General features: G+C 52.9%; 1 protein-coding gene across 14 annotated transcripts in view; it reads left to right on the top strand.

The window, feature by feature from the left end:
• The window catches only part of Zer1 (zyg-11 related cell cycle regulator), a 28,451-nt gene extending 13,005 nt beyond the window's left edge, over positions 1 to 15,446 (top strand). For 9 of the 14 annotated variants that reach the window (XM_076928410.1, XM_076928409.1, XM_076928404.1 and 6 more), the window contains 14 exons: positions 534 to 684; positions 767 to 1,203; positions 1,499 to 1,675; positions 3,145 to 3,259; positions 3,368 to 3,514; positions 3,817 to 3,990; positions 7,664 to 7,879; positions 8,980 to 9,021; positions 9,123 to 9,242; positions 9,714 to 9,829; positions 10,515 to 10,718; positions 11,446 to 11,543; positions 12,220 to 12,322; positions 13,327 to 13,873. In XM_076928410.1, coding sequence (XP_076784525.1) covers positions 534 to 684; positions 767 to 1,203; positions 1,499 to 1,675; positions 3,145 to 3,259; positions 3,368 to 3,514; positions 3,817 to 3,990; positions 7,664 to 7,879; positions 8,980 to 9,021; positions 9,123 to 9,242; positions 9,714 to 9,829; positions 10,515 to 10,718; positions 11,446 to 11,543; positions 12,220 to 12,322; positions 13,327 to 13,444 — 2,218 coding nt within the window. In that variant the 3' untranslated portion in view covers positions 13,445 to 13,873. The other 5 variants (XM_034494145.2, XM_034494155.2, XM_076928414.1 and 2 more) reach the window with 5 other exon arrangements.
• Positions 15,447 to 16,029: the final 583 nt, after the last annotated feature.

The raw sequence follows: 16,029 nt of genomic DNA, 5'->3' as shown, positions 1-16,029 counted from the left end.
AGAATCAGTATTCTTAACAGCTGGGCCATCTCTCTAAGCCCCTAGCCTAGGATTCATGCACAAATGGGTGTCTTGGCTAGATAGGGTTACACTGACAGCTCAGACTCTGCCCAACAGGCAGCTATAAGCGAAAAACCATTTTACTTTATTTGCCTGCCCTGGAGGGGCACCAGAGGCCACTAAGGAAAGATGAATCCAGACAGTGGTGTGGCTGAGGTCAGTGCACACCAGGTATAATGGTGTGTGCCTGGAAAGAGGGGCACACATGTTGTGGTCACTGGTGTTTAGGCAGACTACTAGAAGGAAGTACTTGGGACCTGTTGTCCCCTTGTATCACTGTATCACTGGTGGTCACCCTGAAGACCACCCTTAGATTCCTGTACTCTGGGGCATATGGATAGTCAGAGTCTAAGCAGATGCTGTAGAGAGGTGGCTGTTGCCTGGGTGATGTCATAAGCCCTCAAGCCTGTGATGTGGGTTCCAGAGGCAGCCCAGGCACTCCATACTTCTGAGCTGGCTTGCTTCTCTCGAAGGTATGTGGAGCTGGTGAGTGCTGCCTGCACCTTTGAGCCACACGAGACCTTCTTCAGCCTCTTCTCAGACCCCCGCAGCACTCGGCTCACTCGGATCCACCTCCGTGAAGACCTGGTGCAGGACCAGGACCTGGAAGCCATTCGCAAGCAGGTGAGACCCCAACCACCCCCAGAAGCCAAGCCTGGGGTGGCTCAGGGCGGGCAGAGGAGCTGAGGCTGATATGCTACTCCAGGACCTGGTGGAGCTATACCTGACCAACTGCGAGAAGCTGTCGGCCAAGAGCCTGCAGACGCTGCGGAGCTTCAGCCACAGTCTGGTGTCCTTGAGCCTCTTTGGCTGTGCCAACATCTTCTATGAGGAGGACAACCCCGGCGGCTGTGAGGATGAGTGCCTGGTCAACCCCACGTGCCAGGTGCTGGTCAAGGACTTCACCTTTGAGGGCTTCAGCCGCCTACGCTTCCTCAACCTGGGCCGCATGATCGATGGCATCCCAGTGGAGTCACTGCTTCGGCCGCTCAGCTCCCTGGCTGCCTTGGATCTCTCAGGCATCCAAACAAGTGACGCCACTTTCCTAACACAGTGGAAGGACAGTCTGATGTCCCTTGTTCTCTACAACATGGACCTTTCAGATGACCACATCCGTGTCATTGTTCAACTGCACAAGCTGCGGTGAGCTGCCCACTCAGCAACCAGGGCTGGAGTTGTAGGGTGGGGGTTGGGGGGCAGTGTGAAGCAGAAGATAGAAAGGTGTGGTCAGTCCTGGGTCTATCAGCCACAGCAGGGGAACCCTTTCGTGGGACAGGGAGAGAGCCCACTCATGAGACCACACACTATAGCTAGTTGGAGGCAATTTGGGGCACCCAAGTCCCAGCAAGGTGTTTCTGCAGAATTCCCTGGAGAAGCTGTGGCAGGCATGGGCCCTTCCCTGCTGTGGCCTGACTTGTGGCCCCTACCTGCCCTCCAGCCACCTGGACATTTCTCGAGACCGCCTCTCCAGCTACTACAAGTTCAAGCTGACTCGGAAGGTGCTCAGTCTCCTGGTGCAGAAGCTGGGGAACCTGATGTCACTGGACATCTCTGGTCACATGATCCTAGAGAACTGCAGCATCTCTAAGACAGATGAGGAGGCAGGGCAAACCAGGTGGGTACCTAGCTCTGCTGCTGGGAGGATGCCACTCACCAAGCATTGACCAAGCGCTGTTTGTGCCAAGTACTGTGCAAGTCAGTGAGGCTGGTGTGGTAAGCACACCTTCAGTCACAGTACACCAGAGACAGGGCATGCTCATCTCTGTGGGTTTGAGGCCGGTTAGGGCTGCATAGCTTCAAAAGGGGATGGGGTGGCTAGAGAGAAGGCTCAGCAGTTTAGAACTTTTGTTCTTCTATAGAGCCCGGGTTTAAGTCCCAGTTCCCACATGGAAGCTCACAACCTGTCTGTAAGTCTAGTTCCAGGAGACCTGACATCCTCTTCTGGCCTCTGCAGGCACCCGGCACATACAGAGAGTACAGTGTATATCCAGGCAAAACACCCAAACTCCACAAAGTTAAATAATCATTTAAAAAGAAAAGTCAAGGGCCAGTGAGATGCCGTGGCATATTCAGGTGCTTGACACCAAATCCGACACCCTGCTTTCTGTCCCCGGAGCTCACTCGTACAAACTGCTGACTTCTACATGAGTGTGAGCACTCAAGTATGTGGGCCATATACACACACATCTAAAGCACTCAAGCGTGCACAGGCACATGTATACACACATTCAATAAACTAACAGGAAGGAAGACGGCAGGGGTGGGGGGAGTAAGATAGGCCCTGCTGCGGGGAGCGGGGGGTGGGGGGGAGAGTAAGATAGGCCCTGCTGCAGGGGGCGGGGGGGCAGGGGCTGCAGGGGGCGGGGTGGGGGGAGTAAGGCACTGCTGGGGGGGGGAAGGAAAGGCATTCTGGGCACTGGAAGTGCACACTCAGGACTCCCTGAAGCCTTCTGAGTTTGTTGAAGAGATCACATTGCAGCATGGGATCAATCTGGATCATTCTGCACCAGACCTGGGAGCCATAGGTTGAATGCCTAAGAAACAGCACCAGGCACCATGGAATGGTGGGGACCAGCAGACCTGGGTACTGTTGTCCCTAGGTGGTTCCATGGCTGAGTCGAGCCTCTGTGAACTGGTGCTGAGATCTCATGTCAGCCCAGCCACTGTGACGGCCTCCAGCTGCATTTACTTTGTATGGAAGAGGAGCTTAGCTTGTTAGCAAAATGTGTCCTTGTTAGAATGGCAGGTGATGCCTTTCAAAGGTGGCAGTGGTGGCAGCTCCTAACCTGTCCCTCCCACCCTTCCATCAAGAAGTGGGAGCTGGAATGTAGTTCAGGTGGCACAGAGCTCTGACTTTGATCCACAGCACAGCACTCAGCAGGCATGGAAGCATGCGCCTGTATCCCAGCACTTGAGAGGGTAGGAGGACCAGGGGTTGAAGGCCAGGCTTAACTGCACAGTGCGTTGGGCAGGGACAGGATGACATTAGAAGGCCTTGTTTCTCCGTGGGTGGAGTAGCTAGTCCATGGGGGAGCCCAGGTCAAGTCTGATCAGGTGGCCAACTCTGGTGTGCTCTTTCCCTAGCACCGAACCGTCCAAGAGCAGCATCATGCCTTTCCGGGCTCTGAAGAGGCCACTGCAGTTCCTTGGGCTCTTTGAGACCTCCTTGTGTCGTCTCACACACATTCCAGCATACAAAGTAAGAGGCAGAGTGGGGAGGAGGAAGTGGCCAGGTACTGCACAGCACTGAGTCTGGGGTCCCATTGCCTGGCCTCTCTTGGGTTGTCCTGACATGTTTCATCACTAGGTAAGTGGTGACAAAAATGAAGAACAGGTGCTGAACGCCATCGAGGCCTACACAGAGCACCGGCCAGAGATCACTTCCAGGGCCATCAACCTGCTGTTTGACATTGCACGCATTGAACGCTGCAACCAGCTTCTGCGGGCTCTGAAGGTCAGCAGAACCCAAGGCCTTCAGGCTCCCAGATATCGCTGCCCTCCTCTGCCCTTCTGCACCCAACTCTGATCCCAGGGGAACAGGCAGCCTTGCCTTGCAAACCTCTACCCTTTGCAGTGCCTGGCCTCCCTGCCAGCCTGTTCAGGCCCTGCCCTAGTTCCTGCTCCTCACATCTCACAGGAGAGCAGGTCTAAGGTCAGCCTTTCCCCAGAGAAGCCAGAGTGACTCATAGAGGCCAGGCTGTCCTCACCTGCCTCTGGCTGCACCCCAGCCCTAGCCCCCACCCTGTGTTCACACAGCTGGTCATCACAGCCCTCAAGTGTCACAAGTATGACAAGAACATTCAAGTGACCGGCAGTGCCGCCCTCTTCTACCTGACCAACTCTGAGTACCGCTCAGAGCAGAGCGTCAAGCTGCGCCGGCAGGTCATCCAGGTGGTGCTGAATGGCATGGAGTCCTACCAGGAGGTGACGGTGAGCCCCCTGCCTACTGTGGCCTGCATGCTTTGGCCCAGTACCCCTTCCTGACACTTCCCAGAGTCCCAGACACACAGGTCCCCCAGGCTTAGGTGGCCCTTGCCAGTTCTCCCACAGTTGCTGTCACAGAAACCTGCCCCTGGCACAGAGGGCCCCCAGAAGCTGCCTTCAACTACAGTCCCCTGCCCATGGCTGCCCCACCTCTGCCCTCTGTGCTCCAGACTCGCCATCTTCTCTGCCCTTCTCTCCCTATCACTGTTGGGGGGGGGGGTCGGTTCTAGTACCTGTTTGTTTTTTTGTTTTTTAAAAGATGTATTTATATTTTATTTATATGAGTACACTGTTGTTCTCTTCAGACACATCAGAAGAAGGCATTGGATCCCATTACAGATGGTTATAAGCCACCATGTGGTTGCTGGGAATTGAACTCAAGACTTCTGGGAAGAGCAGTCAGTGCTCTTAACCACTGAGCCATCTCTCCAGCCCCTAGTACCTGTTTTTAATTATAAAATAATAAAACCATTTACCATAGAACAGTTACGAAGACATGAAAACCATGTAAAACCCTACTACACACAGAGCCTTCCACAGACATCCCTTGTTCTGAAATGTGGTCTGTGCATGAGAATTTAGAAACCGGGTCATTTCCAGCACTCTGCATGTTGTGTAATGTGGATGCCGTTTGTTTCGTTCTGTTTTGTTTTGATTTGTTTTGAGACAGGGCCTCACTCTGTAGCTCGCTCCTGAAAGTCCTTACATGAACCAGGCTAGCCTTGAACTCTCAGAGCTCTGTCTGGCTCTGCTTCAAGGACTGATTAACAATGGGAACCACATCACCACACCGTTCCTTCCCGCGCTCACCAGTGCTGGGACTCAAGGCAGGCGTGGTGCGCATCAGTGTGCTGGAGTCCTGCTTTGAAGATGTGGTTCACCCAAAAGAGAAAAAGAATGGGAAGCAGGCAGGCTGGCTTTGCCTGTGACCCCAGCCTGAGGAAACTGAGGCAGGATTGAGGTCTGGGCTTCAGAGTCAAACCCTGTCTCAAGAAGAAAAGCAAGAAAATGGGGCAAGGAGAGATGGATCAGCAGTTAAAAGCACTGGCAACTGTTGCCTAGGACCCAGGTTTAAATTACATATCTCACTACCATCTGTAACTCCAGTCCCAGGGATGCAGCACCCTCTTCTGGCCTCCGTGGGCACTGCATGCATGCGGTATACAGACATGCTAGCAAAACACCTACGTACATAAAATAAACATCAAGAAAGCAAAGGAGTTGGTGGTGGTGGAGCATTCCTTTAGTCCCAGAACTCAGGAGGCAGAGGCAGGCAGATTTCTGGAGTTCCAGGCTAGCCTGATCTACATAGTGAGTTCCAAGACGGCCAGGGCTTCACAGAGAAACCCTGTTTCAAACAAGAAAAAAATAATTAAAATAGGCTTTCTCAAATTACAATATTTGGAGCCAGGAGTATACCTCAGTGACAGAGTACTTGCCTAGCATGTGCAAAGCATGATGTCTGGGGCTCAGTTCCCAGCATTGTAAAAATGTGTGTGCATGTGTGTTGTATGATAAAGGGAAAACCAAGATGTTGCCTAAGGGGCCATACCCTCTAAACAGTGTGGTTGATAAGGCATGGTGAATGAAAATATTTAATAAAGAACGTAGGGCTGGGTACATGGCTTAATGGTCAAAAGCACTTGTTACGAGCACATGGCAGGTGTATCTCTGTGAGTTCAAGACCAGCCTGGTTTACAGAACAAGTTCTAGGACAGCCAGGGCTACACAGAGAAACCCTGTCTTGAAATCAAAAACAAAACAAACAAATGCTGCCGGGCAGTGGTGGCGCACGCCTTTGATCCCAGCACTTGGGAGGCAGAGGCAGGCGGATTTCTGAGTTTGAGGCCAGCCTGGGCTACAGAGTAAGTTCCAGGACAGCCAGGGCTACACAGAGAAACCCTGTCTCGGAAAAAAAAAAAAAATGTTTGCTGTTACCGCTGAAGAGAGCATGGGTTTAGTTGCCAATGCTCATTCGGTGGTGGCTCACACTCACAATTGGCTATAACTCCAGGTCCAAGGGGTCCAGCACTTTCTGACCTCGACCTCCCCAATCACAATGCATGGTGCATATATGTGAGTATGTGTGTGAATATAGAACATGGTACATATACATATATATGCATACAGGCAAAGCACTCATACACAAATTTAAAAACACAAAACATGTTTACTGGGGAAGAAAAGGAGAGCACATGATGATCAGTGTTGTGCATCATCATCATCAATATACAGGTTGGGAAAGAACAACTGAGGGGGCGTGGCCAGATGCCTGCACACTGCTGGTGGCAGTACAGGCTGCACAGCCATCTGGATAACGTCCTGGTGCTGTCTAGCAACATGAGTATGTGTCCACTTATACCTTCTGATCCAGAGAGCCTTCAAGCGCTGTCTGCTTTTCCAGAGGTCCTGAATTCATTTCCCAGCAACCACATAGTGACTCACAACCATCTGTAATGGGGTCTGATGACCTCTTCTGGTGTGTCAGAGAGCCCTCAAGCAAGCCAAGCTTGGTGGAGGCAAGAGGATCAGAGGTTCAGTGTCATCTTGAGCTGTGTTTGAAGCCAGACTGGAGTACATAAGACCCTCTCAAGGAAGCAGATCCAGAAATCCCCCCAGCCATGTGTACCTTGGTGCAGCTGTGTGACAGACACCGGGGTACATGTGTGAGACATTATGAACAGTGGCCACAAGTCCATTAGTGGGAGAGTCGATGGGCAGAGTGTCATGAGAGAATAGTAGACTGCCAAGAGCATTCAGCTGCATGTAACACAGTGCTGAGCGATGACCATGGCTCCCTCAGAAGGCAGGACAGGGTCTGATGATCAGGAGGGAACTTATGGGTTGGCAGTGTTTCTTAGCATAGGTAGTGGCTACATGGATTTTTAAATTATATACTCTACAAAAGTTTCACATTGCTGGGCAGTGGTGGTGCACGCCTTTAATCCCAGCACTTGGGAGGCAGAGGCAGGCAGATTTCTGAGTTCGAGGCCAGCCTGATCTACAGAGTGAGTTCCAGGACAGCCAGGGCTATACAGAGAAACCCTGTCTGGAAAAACCAAAAAAAAAAAAAAAAAAAAGTTTCACGTTTTAAAAACCTTTCTTAGGCCTGGTCTACAGAGTGAGTTCCAGGACAGCCAGGGCTACACAGAGAAACCCTGTCTTGAAAAACCAAAAAACATGCCGGGCGGTGGTGGCGCACGCCTTTAATCCCAGCACTCGGGAGGCAGAGGCAGGCGGATTTCTGAGTTCGAGGCCAGCCTGGTCTACAGAGTGAGTTCCAGGACAGCCAGGGCTACACAGAGAAACCCTGTCTCAAAAAAAAAAAAAAAAAAAAAAAAAAAAAACCAAGACAGCAAGCCTTACTTGAGCAAGGTGTTATATTGAGGCAGCAAGGTTAGGAGTTGGACGCTAGCCCTGGCTACATGGTGAACTTGAGACCAGCCTGGACAATGTGAGACCCTCATCTCCATCTCAGAAAACTCCAAACCAAACAGGCCAAAAAGCCAGGTGCCTTCCTCTTCCAGAGAGCCTCCCCAGCTGTGGGTGACCTCTCATCTGGAGCCCTGTCCCAAATCTGTCCCTGAACGTGCTCTGCTTGCCTCCCAACCTGGCCCAGGTGCAGCGGAACTGCTGTCTGACCCTCTGCAACTTCAGCATCCCCGAGGAGCTGGAGTTCCAGTACCGCCGCGTGAATGAGCTGCTGCTGGGCATCCTCAGCCCCGCCCGGCAGGACGAGTCCATCCAGCGGATCGCCGTGCACTTGTGCAATGCCCTGGTCTGCCAGGTGGACAACGACCACAAGGAGGCTGTGGGCAAGATGGGCTTCGTCGTGGTATGTGAGCTCAACTGCCCTTGTCCTCCTGTTCTCTGTGAGTGAGGCTTCAAGAGGACCTGGGTGGGGGGCGGGGGGGGTACAAGGGGTAGAAGATGGCTTTAGGGTAGACCCAAGGAAGTCCACCTCTGTTGTTCTTTCTTTGGGGGTAAGGTGGAAGAGGGAATTGCTAAGGATTGAAGGCAGATCCTAGGCATATTCTAGGCAGGTCGCCCAGCTAGCACTGAGCTTCACACTAACACTTGGAACACTTTCTTACTTCCTTCGTTTTAAGTGTGTGTGTGTCTGTCGTGTGTGTGTGTGTGTGTGTGTGTGTGTGTGTGTGTGTGTGTGTGTGTGTGTCGTGTGTGTTGGGGAGTGTTACTGGAGGCCAGAGTTGTTTGATCCACCTGGAGCTGGAGTTACAGGTGGCCATGAACCTTCTCACATGGGTGCTGGGAACTGACCTTGGGTCCTCTGCGAGAGTACGACACACTCCTAGCCACAGAGCCATCTCTACACTCCCCCAGACTTACTTGCTTGCTTGTTTGTGACAAGGTCTTTCTACGTAGCCCTGGCTGGCCCAGAACTTGCTATGTACCGCAGGCTGGTCTCTAAGTCAGACAAATAACTCACGTGTGCCTCCCCTGAGTGCTCATAATAAAGGTGGGAACTACCATGCCCACTGCAGAAGAATTTCTTAATGTGACTGTTGCTTATGACTGTGTGGTCTTCTCTGTCTTTTAACTACTTCCACTCAGCTCCATGCAGTAAGCCCTATGACAAAAGACCCAGGGCTTGCCCTTCATCACTCTGCCTTTCTGGCTTGGTATGAGTAAATTCTTAGCCTGGCACATGAGACAGGATAAATATGGAAGGAAAGGAAGATTTGGGGGTTAGGTGCATCCATTGCCACCCTCCCTTATCCCTGGGAAAGTGCAGCCCCTATCAGGAAAGCACTGTGACAGGTGTCCATGTGTGTCCTTGACCACCTTCACATCACTTCCAAAAAACCTGTAGAGCTGGGGCTGCCAGATTGGGACAGGCAGTGATTCCCTCTCTGCTGAGCTCCTGAGCTGATGGCGTCCTGGCCACAGGCAGCCTTTCTCCTCTACCCACAGACCATGCTGAAGCTGATACAGAAGAAGCTGCTGGACAAGACGGTAAGCAGAGCCTCACAACTCTGCCCTCACCCCAGAGCCTTCTGGACCAGAACTGGCCATGTGTCCTCAGGAGGACATAGCTGAGCTGTGATCCCCCACAGTGTGACCAGGTCATGGAGTTCTCCTGGAGCGCCCTGTGGAACATCACAGACGAGACGCCCGACAACTGTGAGATGTTCCTCAACTTCAATGGCATGAAGCTCTTTCTCGACTGCCTGAAGGTAGGCAGTGCCCGGGCTGCCACCCATCTCACACAATATCCATAGCCACACAGGGACGCACACGCACACGCACGCACGCACACACACACACACACACACACACACCATATCTGCAGCTACAAGTGTCAGGAACCTCCTCTCAGCCGTGCCGTCCTTCTGACCCCAACCTGTTCTCTTCTGCCTGCCCACACACCATTCCCTGCTAAACAAGATACAGGTTTGCCCAGAATGTAGGAGTCTGTTTTTTTCTGTAGCTTCTTAGGGGCTCCCCAAAAAGGACTCTTCTGAGCTGTGGCAAATGGAGCCATAATCATTCCCAAAGTCAGCTCTCTCCCCAAGTCAACTCCCAGCCTGTCCTGGGAGTACTGGAAAGTTGGGGTTGGCCTACTGTACCTCTCCTTTGTCTAGAAGGGCCATCCACACAGGGTGACAGTCTCAGACATGAAGGCCTTGCTGGCTCTCGTTCCCCAGGAGTTCCCGGAGAAGCAGGAGCTACACCGGAACATGCTAGGGCTCTTGGGGAACGTGGCAGAGGTGAAGGAGCTGCGGCCTCAGCTGATGACCTCCCAGTTCATCAGCGTCTTCAGGTTGGTACTTCCTGGGCTCAGAGCAGTTGTGTATAGACTGTGAACACACTGTGTGTGCTCTCTCTAGGTTTCTGTTACTGATACTGCCTTCTGTGTATAATGTGCTTTTTGTTTCCTTTGATCTTGTTTTTAAGTCTGTTTATGTGAGGGATGGCTATGTGCCCATGAATGCAGTTGCCCATAAAGGCCAAGGCTTTGGGTCTTCCTGGAGCTGAAGGGCACACGCATTGCAGGCTGCCATGGGACCTAGGTCTAGTCTGAGAGAGCAGTGTGTGCTGTCCATTGAACTGTTTCTCGAGCCCCATGTGTTTTAGTCCTTCAACCTGCCACAGATAACAGTCATGTCACATCCTTTTCTTTGAAGGACTCTGACTATCAAGTGGCTGGATGTTGTGACATGAGTGTAATCCTAGCATTTGGGAAATGAAGCAGGAATCTAGACTGTCAGCAGGCTCCAAGCCTGAACTGTGTGAGATCCAGACTCAAAAACAGACAAAAAAGAGCTACATGATTTACAGCTGAGCCTGATGGTACAGGCCTGTCAACTCCAGAGGCTGAAGCAGGGGCATGGTAGAGTAGTGTCAGTGCCAGAGACTGAAGCAGGGGGATGGTAGAGTAGTGCCTCTGGCAGCAGGGCTGGGGCGCCAGCCATGAGTACATGATGGATTTTCCTCCTTCCTGGTAGCAATCTGCTGGAGAGCAAGGCTGACGGCATTGAGGTGTCTTACAACGCCTGTGGTGTCCTGTCCCACATCATGTTTGATGGGCCTGAGGCCTGGGGTGTCTGTGAACCCCAGCGGGCAGAGGTGGAGGATCGTATGTGGGCAGCCATCCAGAGCTGGGATATCAACTCCCGAAGGAATATCAACTACAGGTCAGAGATGGGAAGGTACACAGCATGGAGAATCAGAAGCTGCTTGTCCCAGCATGGTGTGCCAGAGCTTTCCTCCCTGGTCCTGTTCTCCAAAGGCGTTTGCTCTCTCACTGTAAGGTCCAGTGTGTGAGGGGCACATCTCCCACTTGTTAACGTGTGTGTATATCTAAGGCCTGCCTCTTAAGCGTGTTGATACAGATCTAAATACATAGCAAAACACAAGTTACCTGTCACCCTGCCCCCATCAGGCTGGCCTCAGTCCCTGTGTACTGTGAGTGGGTTATAGTCACCAAGTCAGTCCTTCCTGCCACACTAGGTACAGCTGGTCATTACATTAAACACTCTGTTGAAAGGACGGGCCATGGTGTGTGGCTTTGCTCAGGCCCCAGGTCCCTGAAAGGCAGGAAACTAAATCCCAGGGCCCTTCTGAAGCTTTGCTGATGAGATTTTTGGTTTGGGGACTGAAGCTGCAGCCTGGCCTAGAGTCACTGTAGGTTTCTCTCAAGGCTCCCTTCCTTACTAGTTCACTCTCTTGGTTGCCAAGACCCTAGGGTTGGTTTCTGCCCTCTTCCCTCTCCTCTGACTGGTCTTCTCCAGAGCAAGCTCCTGGGTGGAGCCAGCAGCAGGGCCCTGGCATCCTACAGGCTTGCCTATGCTGCCCTTAGGATGGTGCATGGAGGAGTTCAAAGGAGAAAGCCTCACCCTCCCCAACCTCCAGGTAACAGTGGTCTCTCTCCTGCAGGTCCTTTGAGCCGATCCTCCGCCTCCTTCCCCAGGGCATCTCTCCAGTCAGCCAGCACTGGGCCACCTGGGCCCTGTACAACCTTGTATCTGTCTACCGTGAGTGCCTCCTTTCCCTTGGCTTAGACAGTCACTCAGCTGAACACAGCATGTCCATAGGGAGCTGGCACACGGGAGAGAACTCAAAGAGTTACTGTTGGCTGTACCCTTTAGAACTAAGTTGGCATTGGTGGGATGCCAGTGTACCGGTTAGCCTCGTGCACCGTCAGAGGTGACCCTGCCCATACCAGTGCCTTTCTCCATACTCCTGCCCTACCTGCGAGCAAACTTCCCAGTCTTTTTGCCACTTACAGAGCAGAGGGACACTTGGGTGGTCACCACAGTCACCTGGGGGTGTCTTAGTAGCATCATCATAAATGCAAGCTTCTGCCTGGAGACTCAGGTTCCAGAACTTCCTGGGATCCTATGTCATAATACAAACCTCTTAGAGAGATAACATGCTTTGGGCCTGTGGTTGAGATATTTTCCATAGGACTAACTCTGGGGAAATTGTAACCAAAATTTCTGGGGAACAATGGAAGTGTCTTTCCCAAGGACTTGCCCATTCCCCTCCGCTGTGGGCCCGGGAGGCTTGGCACCCTTGGCCTGTCCCTGCTCTCTCCTGGCGGTGTGGTGTTTTTCCCCAGCAACTGTAGAGCAGTTCTGGAAACAGCATGGGCGTCTGGGGACAGGCTGGTAGATGGCCACCGTCCTCACTACTGTTCCTACCTTGTAGCTGACAAGTACTGCCCCCTGCTGATTAAAGAAGGTGGGATGCCCCTGCTGAGGGACTTGATCAAGATGGGTACTGCCCGGCAGGAAACCAAGGAGATGGCCCGGTAAGAAACAAACTGCATTCCTGGCTAGGTACCTTAGTGTAGAGGGCATAGGTCACAGTGGGAGTGGCAGAAGTCCCCAGTTATCAGGGTCGAGTGTGGAGCGAACAGTGTATGGGTGTCCAGCAGGGGCCTCTGTCGTCTGCCCATGGACGACAGACAGGGTCTCAGCTGTCAGGGGAGTTGGTCTGCTCTCAAGTGCTCAGTTGGCTTCCTCTGATTCCCACTGAGAACCTTCCTTGTCACCGAGCACTAGTGAGAACTCTGCATTATTTTTGAGCAGTGTTAATTCCAATAGAAACGGACTCAGGGTGGTAAGGCGTATGCTGAAAGCCACTGGCACACAGTGCTGGATGACGGGAATGCGAGTGTGAGGGCGAAGGCTGTCAGGGAGTCACGCCCTTTGCTCTGATGGCTGGGACGGAGTTCAGTCGAACACACACACGCGCGCGCGCGCACACACACACACACACACACACACACACACACACACGATATCAGAGTGAAGGTCAGGGCATGCCAGAGTACTCACTGGCCTTCCATGTGGGATTCGTTTTTGAGTGTTTAAGCCTCAGTTCTGATTGTCCCTCCATATGTGCACAAGAATGCACGTTCTACATGGCAGAGTCAGTTGGACTGCTTTCCTCTCTCCTGGATCCATTCTCTTTGGTAGAATATTCCTTTGTCATAAATCTGAGCACAGTGTAGCCTGAGGCTCAGACAATACCCCCCACCCCATCCTCAGAATATGCGTTTGTGTCCTGGAGACATCAGCAGCTCTGCCGTTCATTATTTTTGGTGAAGGGACTATTAGTTTTAACTGACTGGTCCTCAGACTTAGCCTCCCTTGAGAGCCCCTGGAAAGTGCTAGAACTCAACAGCCACCTGTAGAATCTTCACCAGTGGTCCTGGTGCTGTTAAACAGGATCCCAGGGCTTTTCAGTCATTGGTGAGGCTTGTCAGTGAACCCTCTGTGTACACTGAGGCCTGGGATATCTCTGAGCCAGCAGGTCCTCTGGATTAAGCAATGAACTATCCTGGGAATTTCCTTCTCAAAGCCCTCGATGCAGCCTGTCAGCAAATGGAGCCTGTGTTGAACCCCAAAGCCCAGAGTCTCCCTGTTGAACAGGCAAGCTGTGTAAGGTCAAATTGCAGTGGATGGCAGTTTTCTCAGGGAGCAGGCTGAGATGGGACATTTAAGGCCTGGAGCCAGCACAGTTGCCTGTGCAAATCTCCAGTCTGTTTGGGACACACACACACACACACACACACACACACACACCCGTGGACTTCCACAGAGAGGATGAGCTGGTGCACAGGGCAAATGCTACAGAGGGCAGCACTGGGTTTGGGAGGTCAGATCTGGTTCCTTGTAGGACTTACTTCTTTCCTGAGTTGAGGCCAATGGCAGCATTCATGGCCACAGGTACTTCCAGGTATGCTGCCAGTCACTGGCACACCATTCAAGTCTGTGTTAGGGTCACTCTTAGAGCTTGTTGAGTGGCTGTGGGGCACCAGGAGGAGCAGCTCTCCTTAGCTATCCTCCAATGCTCTCCCCGGTTTCATCCAGCAAGGTGATTGAGCACTGCAGTAACTTTAGAGAGGAGAACATGGACACGTCCAGATAGAGGCCACACAGCTTGGACCACTGGCCAGGAGGAAGCGCTGGAGGTCTGGTGGGCAGGTCCCTTGCAGAGCCGCCCACCCACAGGGTGAAGAGACAGCGAGGACTTTTGCACAGCCGACGCGGTTCCTTAATGTTAGTGAGATATATATATTATATATATATATATATATATATTATTTTTTTTTTTTTGGTTAGGAAGTGTGACGTTTTGTGTGTATGACTTCTCCCGAGTCTTTGCAGCTCCTTGCCACTCTTGGTCTGCCTTGAAGCTTCCGTTGCTGCCATGTCCCCTCGTGCCCCAGCCAGGCTTGCCTCTAATGCTGTGAGTGCCTGGTCCCTTCCCAGTGAGCTCAGACCCTGGCCTGGCTTCTGTCTGTTGTGGGAGGAGCTGGCCCTTAGCAGGCTGCTCAACATCCCTGACCCCTGCCTCAGTGCCCTGTCCAGGCTCCCAGGTGAGTGAGGCTGCTGAGGTTTGGGTTAAGTCCAGCCCTGCTGGGTTTCCCAGAAGCCTTGGTGCTCCAGGCTGTAAACCATCTGGGGCCAAAAGAGCAGGCTGTTCCCAGGCCTTAGACCAGTCGGCTCCTGTCCAGAGGACCCTGGAGAAACAGGGCTCTATTGGCCCACCGCTCTCTGCCCAGGCCTGTCTGTGGCCATGCTGCTATGGAGGCTGCCTCAAGTCTCCCTCAGGCCCCAGGCTTTTGAAGGCTCCGGCCCAGAGATGGTCAGAACTCAGGGGCAATTCCACTGCCCCTTCTGCCAAACATGCCCCAAAATGCCTCAGCTCTGGCAGCTGGCACCTCCCGAGACCAGGGTCTTTCCTTGTTCTGTAGCCCTCATCTGCCCGCAGCGCCCCCGTGCCCAGGTACTCCCACCAGCAGCAGAGCTGAGCCCACCTGCTGTCCAGAAGATACTACAGCTCCCTCCAATGCAGGAGGTCCCCACTCCAGCCCCACAGTGGCAGCAGGAAGCCACGTCCAGACCAGCACATGGACAGTCCTCTGTCCCTGCAGCCCAGTCAGGCTGTCCCTGAGAAGCTGCTGTGCTGTGTGACAGGCACAGTAACAGGAGCTCTCCGGGTCTCGTGCACCCCGCCATTATATCTCATCATTGCTTTTCAGTGGTACAGCTACTGAGGAGACCTGTGCACACAAGCAGGCTTAGGGAGCCAAGCCGACCCTGGAGGCAGCCTCTGGTGCGGCCTTTCTGCTCTCTTTCCTCTCTGTGCCTGTTTGTTTTCCGGGCTGGTCTGCCTGCAGTCAGAGGGGCCCAGCTGTTCCCAGGACTCAGGGAGAGGCGGCTGGCCTTTCCAGAGGAAACTCTCTTGCAGGTTGCTTCCCCCATGAAGCACTTGGACAGCCTCAGCCCGTGCTTTTCATCCCATGCCTTCTGGCACTGCCAGGCCCCGAGCAGAGTTCTCTGCTCACTGCTTTACTACCTGGGTCTGGGGAAATGTCTGTACTTCAGGATGTCACAGAAATACATTTTGTGCAAAGTGCAGAAGAGTGGTGTCTTTTCTTTCCAGTGGAGACTGGGGGATTCTGGGCTAGGTGCAGTCAGAGGTCAGGAAAGAAGCTAGGTGTCTTCTGGAGTGTGGGTAGTTTTACTGTAGGTTTATGTGCCTGCAGGCTGGAGACAGGTGGCAGACTGAAGTATGTGTGACATTCTCTCCACATCTCTGTGCCTAGACACATGGTCATGGCTGTCCACCAGGCAGGCAGAGCCACCGCTGGGAGAGACACAGTAAATACAAACTCACTGTTCTGCAACAAAGACAGGAAGGAGACCTGCTGCTGCTGCTGGCATGGTGAAGTGGCTCAGGTCTGATGGGTGATAGACAGTATCATATAGCTGCCTGTGGATGGAGAAGAGGGGGACCCAGCAGCAGAGCCAGCTCTACAAAGACTGAGCTGAACCCAGTGGAAAGGTAGAGCCTGCCAGGGATAGCATCTCAGACAGAGGGCCTTGCCACGGTCAGCACACAGGAAGATAGTCCCGGTGAGATGCAATACCAAAAGGAACGTGCAGGTGCCCTGGGAACAGAGCTAATGAACTGCTCCCAAGCCTGTCACGTGCTCTCCAGAGC

The sequence above is a fragment of the Arvicanthis niloticus genome, chromosome 2, assembly GCF_011762505.2.
Source record: "Arvicanthis niloticus isolate mArvNil1 chromosome 2, mArvNil1.pat.X, whole genome shotgun sequence".
Classification (NCBI taxonomy): domain Eukaryota; kingdom Metazoa; phylum Chordata; class Mammalia; order Rodentia; family Muridae; genus Arvicanthis; species Arvicanthis niloticus.
This window is presented reverse-complemented; position numbering and strand designations above follow the sequence as displayed.